This window comes from Hordeum vulgare, chromosome 4H (genome assembly GCF_904849725.1).
Source record: "Hordeum vulgare subsp. vulgare chromosome 4H, MorexV3_pseudomolecules_assembly, whole genome shotgun sequence".
Lineage (NCBI taxonomy): Eukaryota > Viridiplantae > Streptophyta > Magnoliopsida > Poales > Poaceae > Hordeum > Hordeum vulgare.
This window is the reverse complement of record NC_058521.1, coordinates 38,087,452-38,106,187: the sequence shown is the minus strand read 5'-3', so window position 1 is coordinate 38,106,187 and position 18,736 is coordinate 38,087,452. Positions and strand designations below refer to the sequence as shown.

The 18,736-nt window shown below is 44.1% G+C and overlaps 1 protein-coding gene across 1 annotated transcript; it reads right to left on the bottom strand.

The window, feature by feature from the left end:
* Positions 1 to 16,352: 16,352 nt before the first annotated feature.
* Positions 16,353 to 18,366, bottom strand: LOC123451132 (adenine/guanine permease AZG2). The gene has a single exon (XM_045128139.1). It carries the CDS (start codon positions 18,196 to 18,198, stop codon positions 16,591 to 16,593), a length of 1,608 nt encoding a protein of 535 aa, XP_044984074.1. The 5' UTR covers positions 18,199 to 18,366; the 3' UTR covers positions 16,353 to 16,590.
* Positions 18,367 to 18,736: the final 370 nt, after the last annotated feature.

Below are 18,736 nucleotides of genomic sequence, written 5' to 3'. Positions count from 1 at the left end.
CGTAGCCTCACTCCTGGTCGGAAAAGTACTCTGCAACATGATACGTTGCAGCCTGTAGGTCAGCATATTGAATATGCCGGCAAGTCATCAAAGAGAGGAGTAAAATAATAATCAACTATCTCTACATGCATATTTGGCCGGTGGGGCTATGAGTTTTGCATAAAGCCAGTTTTATCCTACAACAAGAGGGGTTGGAAGCAAAATATTACTACATTGTTTGTTGTTAACGAGATGGTTCCGCCAACCAATTCTCGTACCCGAATAGTTGTTAACACCCACAACATTATTAAGTTGTGTCGAGAGTTCAGGGGAAATTCAATGCCTTCGGCTCAAGTTGTCCATGACCGTGGACACGGCTAATCGATTAGGTTGGACACTCTGCAGAGTTTTGCACACGTTGCCCACAAGATTTGATCGCCTCCGGGTTTGTCCTCGCACTTCAGGGTGTTTGAAGACCGGATGATCAAAACATGGTCTTTCAACGGGTCCCTCTAAATCCCTGTCGGTGCCCATCCAATCCTACCGTTCTTCTACATCTGCTAGCACCGCGTGTCCAGAGTCGCCACGTTGTCCAACCAAGCCAGAGCCCATAATGACTTGTGGCTGTGCAGGTAAGCCTTGAGTCTTGAAGTCTCCGTCCGTCTCTTCGAGCCTGGGTGAAGCTTTCCGCAGGATGTCATGGCCTCTCCAGCATCCCGGGCATCCACTGGGTTCTCCAGGGAGCCGATCAACCGTCCTTCACCCAGAGTTGCATTGCGTCCGAGGTCTTGAAAATCTTGTCTTAGCCGGTCTTGATTATTTAATCAACCTCGCATCACTCGTGTTATGCACTCAACCGAAAACCCGTCTACTCAAGCATAGCAAATATAAAACTGTCGTCCCGGGGCCAAGTATCGGGGTTGTTGTGTGCCTACCACATGATAGTACAACTTATACTAAAGTTTCCAAGTACCTAGGTAGCATGCAAATGGGCATAGGATGGTAGAACTACGATGCATAAAACATAGGTGATAGTATGATCAAAATGACTTGCCTTGATGATAGTTGTCTTGATCGAGCGCTTCTAAGTAACACGCTTCGCACTCCGGATTATCTACCGATACAAACACAAAACACACCATAAGCACTACAATCAAGCAACAAGTGAAAATAACATCACAAGTAAGGATTTGCTAAAGCCTAAGTAAAAGAATTCAACACGCGTCGCTATGGCAGAAACTTGTTTCTGTTAAAAACACCAGTAAAAATACTTTAAAATTTTTGAAACTTCTACCACAGTACGATTTAATCACTAGTAAGCAGTAGCAAAAAGAATCAACTCAAAATCATTTTTTAAACTCCTGGAATAGGCAAAACAAGGTTTAAACTAAATCTGATCTAACTTATATTTGAAAATTTCAAACATAGACAAATTATATGTTTTTAAAAACTACAGAAAAATTGGAGTCTACTGGAACAAGAATCAATATCATTGGACTTCGGGACCAAAAGTTATGGCCAAAACAAAACAGAAACTTTTCTGTTTTTGCAATTAGACAGAAAAAAGAAACTAACTAGCTAACTAACAGGGGGTATACGTGGCGTGCTGTGATAGGATGCAGGGGTGTTTGTTGCAATTGTTAGGAGGAAACGGCCGAGGGCTAACAAAACTACTGGTTAACTTTGTTAAGTGAAAAAAGACCAGCACGGTTTTCTAATCTAAACCGAAGAGGTACCCTAATCTAATCTACACCGTAGGATATGGATCTAAGGGCTAACTAAGAAAGAAAAGAAAACAACAGAAAGAGGAGGGAGTCTCACCGTGGCTGGGGCTGGCAACTCCGGCGAGGGTGGTGTCGCCGGCGAGGGGAGAGGCTCCAAGGGCGGTGGAGGGACGGGGAGGCGGCGGCGCCTGTCCTCCACCGAGGGGAGGCGTCGGGCGGAGTGGGGAGTGGCGCCGGGGTGCTGCTCCAGGGGGTGGCCAAGGTGGTGGAGCTCGGCTCCGGTGGCGAGGTCTCGGGCAGGCGGCGAGGGTGGGGCAGGGTGGCGGCGAGGGTGGGGAACGGGCGAGGAGGGCTCGGGGAGGCGGGCTTTATAGGGGGAGGAGGGAGGCGCAAAAGGAAAGGAGTCGGGGAGAGGCAAGGAAGTTTCGGTCATGGTGGCTCGGGGTGGAGAGAGGAAGGAAAAAGAGAGAGAGGAAAGGAAGGGGGCGACCGGCAGGGGTGCAGGGGCGGGCGCGGGTCCCACTGGCATAGAGAGAGAGGGGGTCGGGGCAGGGTCGGTCGGCCGGATCCTAAGGGATTCGGTCCCGGCGGTGGGGATTCGGCCCATGGCCTTAAAACGCGCTCAAGGCGGTTGCCTAAAAAAAAAGACTTTCCTTTTTTTATATCTTTTCCGAAACAGAAAATCAAAAGAGAAAAAAGGAAATAAATCAAAATATTTAATATAGAGTATTATATACCAAAAAAATCAAAAAAATATCCTCTACCCGAATAACATTTTTCCAAAGCAAAAATAAAAACTGAAAAAAAATGTTTTTTTCAGAAATTCCTCAAAATGCTATATTTTCTTTTTTACAAATGATCTTTGGATTTCTTGGCTCCAATATTTCAGAAATTGCCCGCACTTTGGAGGGTCATTTTCCTCCGCTCTCTCTCTTGCGTGCAAGAGAGTATTTCCCCGGGCTTTTCTCGTGCGAGGAAAAAGATGGAAATGCAAATCAAAAGACGAAAGAATTCAAGTACCAAATTTATTTCAATCAATATGCATAGATGCTTAGCTACAATGTAAAACATTCCCAATTAGGAAAATTGGGATGTTACAAACACTAGTTGATTTCTCCCCCATACACACTATGGGTGAGCCGCTCTTCAACATATCTTCACAAGTCCATTGCCACCAAAATGGACGGTAAGCATGAAGCATGATATATTCGTGCTGATCCACTTGAACTTGCACACCGCAATCTTGATGACGATCACCACTTGACGTCATCCTTCATGGGTTGTATGAGATCTTCCTTTTGACGCAAGCCCATGGAAGCACACCTAACCCCCACATAGAACTCTCACAAAGACCATGAGTTAGTACACAAACACGTAATGGACAATGCTTACCATACCATGGGATCACTTGATCCCTCTCGATACATCTTGTACGCTTTGTGTGTTGATCATCTTGATTTACTCTTTGTCTGAGATCTTGATCAACCTTCTGTCTCTATGACCATTCTTTGGATAATACCTTGAATACCATCTTGGTCATCATATAAACTCCTTGAACCCAACAGATGGACTTTAAGAAGTGCCTATGGACAAATCCTATAAATGTAACTTAAGGCAACCATTAGTCAATAGGAATTGTCATCAATTACCAAAACCACATATGGATATATATGCTCTAACAATCTCCCCCATTTTGGTAATTAATGACAACCACTTCAAGAGAGTTTACATAAGGAAATAAGCATAACCAAGCGCACACATACAAAGCAATAATGCATGCGTGCAAGATGTAAATGCTTACGCAATAAAAGCAAAACCCTCTAAACATATCCAAAGTAAACTCTCTAAACTTCTCCCCCATTGGCATCGATTGCCAAAATGGACGAAAAGTTTAGAAAGCCAATATAGTAGGTGGTCCTCCAAAAAGTGTGTACTTCTCAGCAAATGAGTGCAAAGAAATACACAAATACAATGATAAGTAGTTGGAGGAAAACAAACTATATTGAGGACCCAAAGATTGCAAATAAAATGATCGTATGCCACAAAGACATACAAGAAATAGAGGCAAGCAATCAAAAGATACCAGATGGAACAAACAATCATATGGTCCTTCGAACCACATGAATAAAATATATTATGATAAAGGCAATAGAGTGTTTTATCAAAACTAGAGAAGCTCCCCATGATTTGTGCACTAATACGAGATTTTTGTATTTGATACAAGTGCACAAAATAGGATCGTTGCTCCCCCAAAATTAATAAAAACACACAACGAGTGCAAGAAGATAGATGAGACAATAAGCATATCAATTACACAAAACAAATGGTTGAGCAACATGTAAAAGAAGCAACTTAAGAATAGGCTCAACCAAAATAATGTGTGTGAGTCATGGCAAAGCACTTGAGAAGACTAAGATAAGGATGAGCATTACTCATCAACATAGTCTTGATGAAATGAGACACAAAGTGCAAGACATATCATTCCCACACACACATACTACAAAATAGGTTCATAAGCTTACTAATAAACAAAATAAGAACCAATGCTTGTGACAACCCATGGTGAAGATAGGAAGTAAGAACCTTGTCAAGAGGAGGGATACCAATCAAAATGGAAAAACCCTCATCAAGACAAGCATGAGGAAAAATAATCTTCACGGCCAAAGAGTGCATCAAGATGTAGGAAAATAAGATACGCACTCAAGACAAATCCTTTCACGAAGCCACCAAAAACTGAAAAAGGAAATGCAACGGTGGATGTGAAAGAAAAGAGGATATCAATAAGAGATGTAACTTCTCTCATGTGTAAAAGATTCTAAGTAGAAGACAATCATGATGATATATATCCACAAAGAAGGATGTACACACGAAATGGTTACAAGAAGGAACAAACTAGATATCCAAAAGGAAGTCATACATATATCAATAAGATCTTTGCTTGGAAGCATAGCACATGGCCTAATATTTTTTTATTGTGCAATATGAACTTCCAACATACGAACATCAAGGACATCCCAACTAGTAATAAGACATCATCATTCGGATGCTTTGAGAAAGGAAACAAGTACTACAAGAACGAATCAATAGATTCATGCCATGATGCAACCTGAAAAGAAAGGATAGGTTTGGGCCTTTGCAAGAAAAGAATGCATGAAGTAGATACTTGTTACCGAGACAACATTGGATTGATGTAGTAGATAGTTGTTCGTTGATCATCCTAACTTGGCTCCAATAATCACATGGTCTCAACACCTTCCTTATAGGTGAGCCAAGCATCCAATGCATCTCCAATTGTTCCTGGAACAACAAAACGAACAAAATGGTGCCCAAATTCATTGGGACCAAAGAGTTAGAAAACCAACAACACATAGGACAAACTCCACATACATATGTGCACATAGATATGAATTTGAATTTCATGCACACTTTAGCCAATTTATGACAAGGTGGAGTTTCCCCTATATATTGGGTCAAAGAAAGAAAGCAAGCAAAAGAAGCTATATATAGTAAATGTGCACGCTCAAGGCTTTCAAGAATCAACTCAACACAAAGTTGATAATACACCAAAAGACAAGGTATCAAGTGATAATAAGATACCAGACGAAAAACCATCACTTGAAGGATATCAATTAAAAGGTACCTCAAGGAATGAGATATCCATTGACACATGCCAAATAAAAGGAAACAAGATACCAATTGAAGGAAATCAAGCACGAGGTATCTAGTTTCCAAAAGAGAGCTAGGTTCCAACAAACCAAACCCTCGACAAATTTTCATGATGGCACAAAGCATCATAAAGAGCAAAACTTGCCTCTCATCAACACACACTTGATGGGGATCAAAAGATTTTATGATGGGCGTGTAAAGAGAGTGTTCTAAAGAAAATAGGATAGCTCCCCCAAGAGATGTGCATTATATAGAATTTGCATTTAAATACAAAATGCACAAGATGGGATCATCACTTTCTCTATATCTATAAAAACACTAGACATGTTAAAACAAAGATCCACAAGAGGCAAGGAAGACAAACGAAACAAAAAATACAACGTAAAGACGATTAGCAATTCCTACCACATGATGGGAATACCAATTGTCAAGGACAAGAAGTATTTTGGAAATAATAATCATTGGTAGATCGAAAATATATCCAACATCATCTTTACCCATAAAACGAAAGCAAATGACACTTGTAGAGCTAACATGCCACCTAGGAACAAGATAATTTACAATATCAACACTAAGTGGCAATACCTCAAATGTACACATTTTCTAGGCTTGTAATATGCACATAGCATATTACTCCCCCATAATGTGATATCCCAACAATTTTAACAAGTGGTAAATTAAAACCAACAAGAGATAATTAATGGACCATATAGAATTTGAATTTCTCATGAGGAAGACATACCACATAGAAACTAGATAATCTTGAAATATCAATACTAAGTGGTATTCTCCATGTATACACATTTATAGGATTGTGAGGTGTGCAAAGCACATCACTCCCCCACAATGGAATAATCCATTAATCTCTCACAAGAGCCAACAAGGATACAAACAAGATGCAATAAGACTCAATACAAGACTCACATGTACATGATATGCAAACCAACATACACTTACTCGATTACTCAACATAAGCAAGTTGGAAGCACAACATGTACAAACACATGCAAGGTACAAAACCACAACATGCAAAGGGGCAAGCAACTAACAATGTAAACAGTTTAAGTACAAGTTACATAAGGAGGCACATTGGATATAAGATAGAAACTCGACAATCCAAATGACTTGGCTTGAGATAATATGAATGACGAAGACCCCTTAATTCTTCATTACGTATCCAAGTCTCTAATGTCCTCCAGATTCACCTATTGATCAAGTTTGAGCTTGTTGGTCCCCAACCATGTTGGGTCCTAAGAGGTTAGTCACAATAGGCTTGGCAACCCAAATGGTATTTTTCTTGACACCACTTTGAGTACCAACAAACTTGACAAACACATTGCCAACATTATCCTTCCCAAGAGAATAGATATCATCAATAATGATTGGGTTGGATAAATTACCTCTCGTGCAAGAAGATGCGAAGTGACCCTTCTCACGACATAAGTAGCAACATCTATCCCTTAATTTATTCCCTATTGATTTCTCAACATGAGGAGTGTTGGCTTGGGTCTTCTTGGGAAAGGGCCTTTCTTCAACTTGTAGTTGAGTATGTGAGTGCACTTGTGGCCTCTTCCCTTGTTGCTTGTGACTTTGGGGCTTCTTCTTTAGTGGGCAAGATCTAACATGGTGCCCGTCAATTTTGCACATGAAGCAAATAATCTTGGCCGAATCCTTGACTTGTTCTTGGTCCTTCTTCTTGAAGCTTTTGGACTTCTTCTTGTTGGATTTGAATCCAAGTCCATTTTTATCATTCGGGTATTTTTGCCCACACAAGACATTGTTGAGTGTGGACATCCCTTCATGACTCTTTTTCAAGTCTTTCTTTAAAGAAGTGACTTGGTCCTTGAGCTCTTCGATTTCCTCTACATGGTTAGTATGAACACAAGTACTAGAGGAAGTATAAGCTTCATTGTTAGAGAAACAAGGCATGAAAAGTAATTCATCACAAGATGTAGCAACATTATGAGTAGATGAATTACGAGGACTAGCACATGGCAATATAGCTTTTTGACTAGAAGTAGTGCTAATGTCCACATGTGACTCACTCGATGTTACCTTGGTAGTAATAGCCTCATGAGCTAATTTTAACACATTATGGGATACTAGAAGATCATCATGAGAGCTTGTGTGCATTACATGACTTTCTTCCAATTTCCCATAATTGCTAGATAGCAACTCAAGTTGAGCCCTTAGCAAAACATTCTCCTTTAAAATGGATGCTTCACAAGCAGTAGAGTTAGTAGCACAAGCATCATTATTAACAATAAGAGGAGAAGGCAACTTGGCAAGATCTATAGCATATGAAGCTTCAAGTTGAGCATGAGACTCGGTGAGTTCGATGAGCGAACTCTTAATAGCCCTTGAACCATTTTCGAGGTGCTCATAGTCCTCAACGAGTTTAGCATGTGCAACTTCAAGCTTATCGTTTTTAGTTCGAAAATCATTAGCCACCTTGAGAGCTCTATCATGGGATTCCTTTAATCTAGATAATTCTATAGCAAAGGTTTCCTCAAGAGATTCCTTGGTGCTTGTTCATTTTCAAGAGCTTGAGATAGCTCCGCGATCTCGTTAGCGTAATCACGCTCATGACCTTCCATTGTCTCAATGGTGGCCTCATGCTCCTCGAGATGAGCTTCCAACTCCTCAATGTATTTCTTGCCCTCAGTGGCAATAGACATGATTTCCAAGAAGTTGGAACAAGCAAGTTTATTTTTATAAAGAGATTTAAAAATCATTTCACCCTTAATTTTTAAGGATGCAATAATATCACTCTCTTCATCATTATTCTCATCCTCATTATCATCAACATCATCATCATGAGATACATTGGGATTCAAAGTAGGAGATACCTTTGAAGCCTTAGCCATAAGGCAAAAGTGAGTAACAATAGATGATGATGTAGGATCCCTTGAAGCATCATTCAAGACCACATCTTGTTCCATGGAGTGATGAATTTCCTATACATTGTTAGCACAACAACTCGAGGAAATATATACATTTTTATCATGGCAACAAGATATAGGAAGCATATCATCATGAGATTTAGTCAAGCAGTTTTTACATGATATGCAAGGACTATCAACACAAGCATGTAAAACATTTAGAGTGCTCGAAGTGTTAATGCCCAAAGATGAAGCATTGCAATAATATAGTGATGAAGGATCATCAACAATAAGCCCACTATCATCATTGCAATGATCTCCAGTACTCACCATATCATTACCTTGTGGCAATCCACATGTAGGTGAAGTAGATGAAGTTGAGAAGACCACACGACCGGAGGTGGAGGGAGAACAATCATTCCCACAAATCTTGGACATACCATATTTATCTTGAAACTTTGTCCACAACTCATGAGCATCCCGGAATGGCATGAGTTGAAATATAACTACATTGCTCAAAGCATCAAAAAGCACATTAGAAGCTTGAGCATTGAGATAAGAGTTTTTCTCATCCTCTAAAGATATATTTTGAGAATCCTTTGGAGGAGAAAAACCCATATCTACAATTCACTCTAAATTTGGATCCAAGACCCGAAAGTGATTAAGCATGCGAATTACCCAAACATCAAAATTTGTGCCATCGAAACTAAGAGTGTCAGTGAATCCTAAACCCCTAGCCGACATCCTTACTCTCTAGGTGGTTAAACCTAATAAAGAGAGACCTAGCTATGATACCAATTGGAAGGACGTGGATGTCGCCTAGAGGGGGGGTGAATAGGCGCTTTAAAATAATTACTGTTTAGGCTTGAACAAATGCGGAATAAAACTAACGTTTAATTTGTCAAGCACAAAACCTACAACAACTAGGCTCACCTATGTTCACCAATAACTTATGCTAAGTAAGATAAAAACTAAGTGATAGCAAGATATATGACAATAAACAATATGGCTATCACAAAGTAAAGTGCATAAGTAAAGGGTTCGGGTAAGAGATAACCGAGGCACGCGGAGACGATGATGTATCCCAAAGTTCACACCCTTGCGGATGCTAATCTCCGTTGGAGCGGTGTGGAGGCACAATGCTCCCCAAGATGCCACTAAGGCCACCGTAATCTCCTCACGCTCTCGCACAATGCAAGATGCCGTGATTCCACTAAGGGACCCTTGAGGGCGGTCACCGAACCCGTACAAATGGCAAACCTTGGGGGCGGTCACCGATACCAGTACAAATTGCTTGAGGCAATCTCCACAACCTAATTGGAGACCCTGACGCTTGCCCGAAGCTTTACACCACAATGATTGAGCTCCGAGACACCACCAAGCTTCTAGGACGCCTAAGCATCCACGAAGAACAATATCTAGGGTACTAAGTACCAAAGGTAATAAGCTTCTCAAACTTCACTTCCACGTATCACCGTGGATAACTCAAACGATGCAACTAATGCAATGGCAAGGGCACACGGAGTGCCCAAGTCCTTCTCTCCCAAATCCCACCAAAGCAACTAATGCTAGGGAGGAAAATGAGAGGAAGAACGAAGAAGAACATGAAGAACTCCAAGAACTAGACCCAAGGGGTTCCCCTCACTTAGAGGAGAAAGTGATTAGTGGAAATGTGGATCTAGATCTCCTCTCTCTTTTCCCTCAAGAACTAGCAAGAATCATTGGAGGGATTGAGAGTTAGCAAGCTCGAAGAAGGTCAACAATGGGGGAAGAACACGCGATAAAGAGATAAGGTTCAATGGGGAAGAAGACCCCCTTTTATAGGTGGGGAAAATCCAACCGTTAAGCCTCACAGCCCGCACAGAGCGGTACTACCGCTCATGGAGCGGTACTACCGCTCGGTAGATTCACCAACCATGTTGAGGCCAAAAAGTATGCAAAAAACGGTCCGATGGAGCGGTACTACCGCTAGGGAGCGGTAGTAAAAAATTACTACCGCTCCGGGGGCGGCACTACCTCTCCGGGGGCGGTACTACCGCTAGAGGAGCGGTACTACCGCTCGCACCAGGAGCGGTACTACCGCTGGATACTGAAACTGCTGTAACTTTCGCATACGGACTCCGAATTCAACGAAACAAAGTTTGTTGGAAAGCTAACGACATGGGCTAGCACAATATTGATAGAAATATCAATAAGAAGCAAGTGATAAAAGCCCCATAAGAAAATGGTGAGAACCCTTTTTCGAATAAGACCGGTAAAAACTCCCAACATCGAAAACATCACAGAAGATGCATATGGACTCCGTTTTCGATGAATTCGAGCTTGTCATGAAGATGAACATAAGCTATAAAACTCACAAAGAGAAACACCAAACAAGAACCAAGAAGTATGATGCAAGGATGCAAATGGTTTGAGCTCTCAACGAACGATATGATCAAGCTACTCACTTGAGAGCCCCCCTTGACAGTACGACAATCTATCCTAAAACAGAAAACCTATCAAGGGCAAACTTATACCTTGCACCTCGTCCTATTGAGCTAGATGACGTTGATCTTGGCTTCCTCAAGATGGACCACCTTTTTTGATTGCGTTGGCTTGATGAAGACTAGTTGATTGCTCCCCCATACACACTATGGGTGAGCCGCTCTTCAGCATATGTTCACAAGTCCATTGCCACCACAATGGACGGTAAGCATCAAGCATGATATATTCGTGCTGATGCACTTGAACTTGCACACCGCAATCTTGATGACGATCACCACTTGACGTCATCCTTCATGGGTTGTATGAGATCTTCCTTTTGACGCAAGCCCATGGAAGCACACCTAACCCCCACATAGAACTCTCACAAAGACCATGGGTTAGTACACAAACACGTAATGGACAATGCTTACCATACCATGGGATCACTTGATCCCTCTCGATACATCTTGTACGCTTTGTGTGTTGATCATCTTGATTTACTCTTTGTCTGAGATCTTGATCAACCTTCTGTCTCTATGACCATTCTTTGGATAATACCTTGAATACCATCTTGGTCATCATATAAACTCCTTGAACCCAACAGATGGACTTCAAGAAGTGCCTATGGACAAATCCTATAAATATAACTTAAGGCAACCATTAGTCCATAGGAATTGTCATCAATTACCAAAACCACATATGGATATATATGCTCTAACACAGGGGGTGCGAACCCTTGTGCCAGAGGGGAGGGGTGACTTATATAGAGTGCGCTACCCCTCATCAAGGCCTCAACATCTAAGGGCTCGATCAATATAGTTTAAAGATATACGTTACTGATGTATATATAATTAATGTTATTCATGACCATTAGCTGAGCGCATGCCCGTTGGCCTCCGTGGTGGTAGCTTCTGGTTTTCTATGTCGGCTGGAACCTTCCGAGTGGATATAGGTCGTCGAGTGGATGGGAAGATCTTCCGAGTGTTTGTGTACCGAGTGAATTTTTAGGTGCCATGACCATCCAGTCGAAATCCTCTACGTAACCCTTGAGCTAGTAATGAGGTACCCTTGGGTAGGACATTTAGGTCAGGCCTGTGACCCTTACCCTAGGTACATATCCCCATCATTACCCCCCGAATGGATCGGGGTTCGAGTGAAGAAGGGGTTGATGCGGATTATGTCGAGCCATACTGACCTTTGTCATACTTCTGGGATTGATAGAACCTCATGTCCATTGAAATCTTCGTCATTCATCTTGATCGATTCTGTTGCGAAGCGTGTCCGAGTGAGTTTATGTGCTTGAAGTTACTCCGAGTGACTAACGGGATCTTTGGATGTGACGGATCACTTCGCCAGGCCCGGATTTCACGGGATTCGAAATTTTGGTTTTCGCGGATGACGCAACTGTCAGGGCAAGTGAAGCAACGACACCCCTATTATCGCGTCGTCATCATCACCACGCGTCACATCTTCTCTGATATCATGATAGGTTGGGATCTGGGGGTCCCACCAGTCGGTGACACAGTCGGTCAGTTATATAAATGCAGCCGTCGCAAGGGTAAAGCCCATACACTTTACTTACAAGTTACAACGATTCAGTTCCGAGTTGCCCTTTCTGCCCTTTTGAGATGCAGCTTTATATGTATTCTGTAATACAGTTAAGAATAATTTATACTACTGTAAAAGAACATTTGTATATTGTAAACACTCGTATCAAACTATGTTCCTGACTTTCATTTCTGTATCAGTGGTTTGGCATCTTCTGAAAAGTGCCTTTATAAAGACTGTTACTCTTATGATGAGCCACTGGTATTAACATTGTAATATTATTAATAACTTGCATGTTACTTCGTTTCTAAATATAAGATCTTTTAGATATTGCACTATAAACTATATATGGATGTAAGTAGACATATTTTAGAATATAGATTCACTCATTTTGCTCCGTATATAGTCTTTTAGTGGAATTTTTAAAAGGTCTTATATTTTGAAACGGAGGGAGTACATACTTATATAAAACTGAAGAATCTCTGTGTACAGTTGTTTACCGAGACTGGCTTCCTTAAGACTTTTGATTTAGCGGCAGCAGTTCACTCACTTTGACTGTCAGTAACCTAGGCTTTATTTTCATACTGTATGATTCATGCCATCCTGAATCTTCACAGAACAAGATGTTGATACAGGCAAGTGACATGCGATACTACTTTCGTTAGGACAACTCAACATGGATCGCATGTTAACTATCGATCAGAGCATTTCTAGTCCATCCCTCTTTCAATTCCCATTGTATCTCCCATCCTTTAATTCTCTATACTTTGAGGGGTTAAACTTTTCGATGTGTAACTTATTCCTCAAAGTTTATTCTTAAAAGAGTTTTATACATAAATTCATTTCAAACACAAATTTAAATCATTGCATGAGTACACGGCTACCCCGAGGGTAATCCTCCTTTTCTAGAAAAAGAATAACATCAAACATACCATAATTATACCGTCCATTAGCTAGTACATTACCACTGCGTTGATATTAAACGAGCTAAATAATCAAGATAAACTAGATAAAACTAGATACTAGATAGATGAGGAGATGGGCATCGCACACGTGCCGGAGGTGATGAATCTACTCATCGACGCGAACCTGCCGGCCACCTCCTCCTTATCGGCGGCTTTGCCTTCGAGGTCCTCGAACAGCTCTGCATGCTCAACGTTGAGGCGCATGATCTTGTCGCGTTCACGTTCGATCGTGTGCGCCCTCTCCACAAACTAAAAAATCATGTGGTTTTCGATGATGGTTTCTAGGCGTGCAAGGAGGAGGGATACATCCGCATCAACAACACGCGGTCCTCCGGGTCTTGCGCACGTCGGTACTATTCCTTGGCCTCCTCCGTTGAGAGTAGGTGGATACCATTGCCCCCGCCGTCAACCTCGAGGTAGGGTCAACCGCCATGCCCTCTTCCTCATCCTATTCCTTCGCTATCATAGCAGGTGAGCTTGGAGTTTAGTCGGACACAATGCAGGCTACACGGTAGGCATCTATGGCACGACCTCCGTCACAATTTGGGTGTGGCACTCCATTGTGAGTAGCACGTACCAAGTCACATAGCTACATTCGATGGCAAGCTCCAACGGGGACAATGACGCGGTGGAGATCGGCGGTAGAGACAAGGAGGTCGAGCGGCCTGAATCAAGAGGCATCGGTGAGGTGTGCGGGCATCACCGAAGAGGAGATGGTGGGCTCGGGTGAGGCCGACAGTGATGCGTGAGAGGCATGCTCAGGCAAGGACAACGATGGGACTAGGAGCGTGATGGGATGGAGATGATAGTGGTCGAGGTCAGGGATCATGACCTCGAGATCGATGAGGACGACGAAGGTGAGGGCTGGGCGTGGATGGGGAGGCATTGATGGGGAGCGATGGCGGCGTGGGAAATTTGGGCCGCCGTCGGTGGTGGTTCTCCTCCTATGGAGGGGCTCTTGAGCTTGAAGTAGGCTCCAATAGGCGGAGCTCGAACAAAGGCCTTCGGTGGGGCTAATCGGGGGCGGGGGTGGTGACGGGAATGTGGAGACGTTGTTGGAAATATTCCCTGGAGGCAATGATAAGTTGTTTTTATTATATTTTCCATCTTCACAAATAATTCGATGTTCTGTAAAACCTCGCAAAGCCGACCCGTAAAAAAGAATATTCCACGAATATTTTTTTTTACGGATCCGTTTGGAGGGTCTGCATCTGTGCCAGCCCGGGCCAGCCCGCAAAAGCTGTTTTCCGCGACCTGCAAACGCGTTTTGCGGGTCGGCGGGATGCGGGGTCTGCTAGAGTTGCTCTTATGGAGATGATGGATGGAGGACGACATGAGCTTGGACATCGGGTGCCGCCGTCATCGAATAGGTTTAGAGGTATTTTTTTGTTTTAGATGATCGAACTGTAATGAAATCCGCCGTGTTTGTATGAAATTCGTCATGTTTGCCTGAAATTCGATCGTGTTTGCATGAATTTCGTCCGATTCGTTTAAATTGTTGTCAAAATCTGTAGGCTGATCACCATGTCCACAGACGGATTTGAAAGAAAATTTGCGTGTTGCCGTTCGAGATGCCCTAAGTAGTAGTTTCTCTCATTCATAAAACTGGAATCCTTAGAAAGATATTTAAGGATTGATTTGCACTCTATTTTGGAGAAAGATTTTCGATCCACTTAAAGTCCCAAATCGTTTGGTGCAATTTCTTTGTTTTTCTCATGTGGCATCAAACTATTTGATCCAAATTTCCGTAGTCTCCTAATATTGTAGTAGGATTCAAGATGACATGTTACTTTTTTTTATTTGTCTCTTCTAAAAATCTAGTCATAAAAAAAGACCCTTTGTCTCGAGAACAGACATTTGGAGCTCGGTCTCCATGAAGGCTGAAATTTTTAAAAAATTCAAAATTTAAACTTTTTGGTTTCAAAAAAATCTGAGAAAAAAAAATGCAAGTAAAGATGGATGTTATTTGTATGTGTGCAAAATTTTAAGATGAAATACCACGAAATATGATCTGCATAAAAAAGATAAATTCATGGCCTAGAACGATAAATAGTATCATGTGTTAAAAAGTCTCATATTTGTGTGTTTTGTACAACCCTTATTTCAATCTTTTTTTAGGTGAAGCACAGCTAGATGTGACATAAATATTACACATCTAATTTAGATTTAACACCCTTTAAACCACACGTCCAAATCTCTTTAGCAACCTAGAGGATCCAAGCGCAAGAACAATTTCAGATTTACTCGAACGAACCCTGCGGATCCGATAATACGAGAGGACAAGTCGAAGCTATATCCTCGGAATCATTGACTCCCGAGACACAAGACCACACATTTCCGGCAATAGGCCACATCCAGCTTTCAAACCACGTCCAGATGCAGATAGTTTTACCAATACGTGTGACATGGAATCAATCAATTTGGAGGAAAGCAGCAGCCGTCGTCAGCCTTGAGACATCCTCCAATCCACACGCAAAATATCCTCTTCAGCCCTGTCATGATACGTACGTACGTTCGTTCTTGTGGCTTATCTCCTGAGCCGAGATGAGGTCCTCGATTCCCACTCTGTTGTTCGGCCAACAATCGAATATGCTGACACTATGTACATCGTACGTACCCATGACGCAGCAGTCAGGAGTTGGGTACACGGCAAGTCTTGCAGCTCCACGCGAGCGCTGAAATACTACTACTACTTTTTACACTTTTATAGGCTTGAGGCCTCGTTTGGTTTCAAATAAGTCATCAACTTATAAGTTGAAAAATGCAAAAAGTGACTTATTTTACCAAACAGACCTAATTTATAAGTCACCCCAACTTATAAATCATAAGTTGCTCTACCCCAACTTAAAACTTATAAGCCATCCACTTTTGCATGAAAATGTAACTTATAAGTCAGATGACAACCAAAAAGACGTGACTTATAAGTCACTGGTTTTAAGTCACCTGCCTTATAAATCACCTGACTTATTAAGAGCCTCTTGAGAAGAAAATAACCTGACTAACTCAAGACGTGCTACTACCCCGATGCTGCAAGTAATGATAGCTTTGACCTCTATGCAAAACCTGCCAGTACGTACAATGCACAGTACCCAAATCCATCAGAAAATAAACGTGGCAGCAGCAGCTAGTGAAATCAATGTGAGCATTGCCATCATGGCCGTCAAAGTACACAAAACATCACCGGTGCTTTGCACATCAAGAATCTCATGGAGCCTTTTCTTTCCAAGCACAGAGCAGAGCCACTACGTAGTACGTACGGTTCCTACTAGTACCAGTAGTCCTAATCCCATGTCACGATGCTCCGTGTTTTGTCCAAACTAACCATCATCAACTAGCTAGAGACAGTTCTATCCTCACAGCTGCTCACACGGCGTCCTGCGCGGGTCCGATGACCTCCGGCGTGGCAGCGGCGACCTGGTTGCGGCGGTCGTCGAGCGCCTTCCCCACCTTGCCGCACGCGAGGCTGGCCCAGTCGTACCAGTGCAGCGCGACGTAGACGCCCAGGCCGGCGATGATGCCGTTGGCGATGGAGAAGGTGAGCGGCATGAGCGCCATGGTGACGAACGCCGGGATGGCCTCCTTCATGTCGCCCCACTCGATCTCCTTGGCCACGCGCATCATCATGGCGCCCACCAGCACCAGCGACGGGCCTACGGCCCACGGCGGCACGCTCATCAGCAGCGGCGAGAAGAAGAGCGACGCGAGGAAGAAGGCCGAGACGGTGATCGCGGTCACCCCCGTCCTGCCGCCTTCCCTGATCCCCGCAGTCGACTCGATGTAGGTCGTCACGGTGGTGCTCCCGAGCCCGGCGCTGAGGACCGTGGATCCAGCGTCGACGAGGAAGGCCCGGTACTCGCCCTCGAACCCGCCGGCCCCGTCGGTGAAGCCGCCGTACTCCGCCATGGAGTACATTGTGCTGGTGGTGTCGAGGACGTCGACGTAGAGCAGCGTCAGCATGGCCACCCACACGCTGCCGTGGCGGAAGCCACCGAAGCTGAGCTGCCCCGCGGTGGTCTTGATCGTGTGGAAGTCCACCACCTTCTTGAAGTAGGAGAAGCCGGCATTGCCGGCCGGCGTGTCCGGGAACACCGTGACGCTCGTGCCTCTGATCCAGGACACGGCCGTGACGAAGACTATGCCGTATATCATGGCCCCCTTGACGTCCCTGGCGAGGCACGTGGCGGTGATGAGGAAGCCGGCGGCGCCCAGCCAGAAGGTGGGGCTGTGCAAGGTGCCGCCGAGGCAGGCGCCGGTGACGGGGTCGGTTTCGGAGCAGGCGGTGAGTGTGACCAGCGTGGACGGGCTGGCGCCCACCAGTCCAAGGCCCTGGTTCGCCTGGAGTCCGGTGAAGGCCAGGAACAAGCCGATCCCGACGGCGGAGGCTAGGCGGATGTTTCGCGGGATCATCCGCGCCAGCCTGGACCGGAGCCCGACGGCCGAAAGGAGGAAGAAGATGATGCCCTCCATCATGACGCCGGCGAGCGCCGTGCGGTAGGGGATGGAGCCCGAGCCGTGGAAGCCGACCATGTTGTAGGTGAAGTAGGCGTTGGCGCCCATCCCGGGGGCCAGCGCCAGCGGGAGGTTGGCGAGAGCGCCCATGGCGAAGGAGCCGACCATAGCAGCCACAGCCGTCGCAACAATCAGGTCGCTCTTGGTGCGCGCCAGGCACTGCTGGTACCCCGGGTTGGACGTGCCGAGCATGCACTCCGGCCCAGGAGCGGCCGTGGAGTTACCCGCCGGGGTGCAGTCGAGCACGGTGCACGGCCCGCCGGAGTCGGTGAGGATGGCGGCGTTGACGGAGATGATGTATGCCATGGTGAGGAAGGTGGCGGCGCCGGCGCGCAGCTCCTTGGTGAAGGAGCTCTTGCGCGCTTCGAGCTTGAAGTACTTGCCGACGCTGCTCGCCGCGACGGAGCGGTTCACGGCGGCCTCGGCCTCGGAGAACCTGCGCCATGGCGCTGTCGCCTTCATGGTCGGGTTTCTTGCTCTGATGTTTTGCTCTCTTTAGGATTAGGACGGAAGTCGAGAGCTTGCGAGATTGGTGGTGTTCCGAGGAAGAGGGTCCCTGCTCTTATACGGAAACATGAGTAGAGAAGATCGATGGAGGCGGGCCCGCAGGCAACGCCTTTTCCCGGGAACGGCGCTCACACAGAATTTAGTGGGCCCACTTTTCAGTTATCTATTCGTATTTGTCCGAAGGAAACTCGTCGTACTGGTACTACTTTTTTTTAATAATATGGTCTTTATTGATCAAGAGGTGTCATTACAAAGTTCGTCTCGAATCAAGCTCGGAATAACCCCAACAGAAATACTCCCTCCGGTCTTTTTTAGTCTGCATATAAGTTTTGTCGGAAGTCAAAGTATCTCTACTTTGACCAAACTTATAGAAAAAATTATCAACATTCACCATGCCAAATCAATATTGTTAGATTCTTTACGAAATGTAGTTTCATAATGCATATATTTGGTATTGTAGATATTGATATTTTTTAATATAAATTTGGTCAAA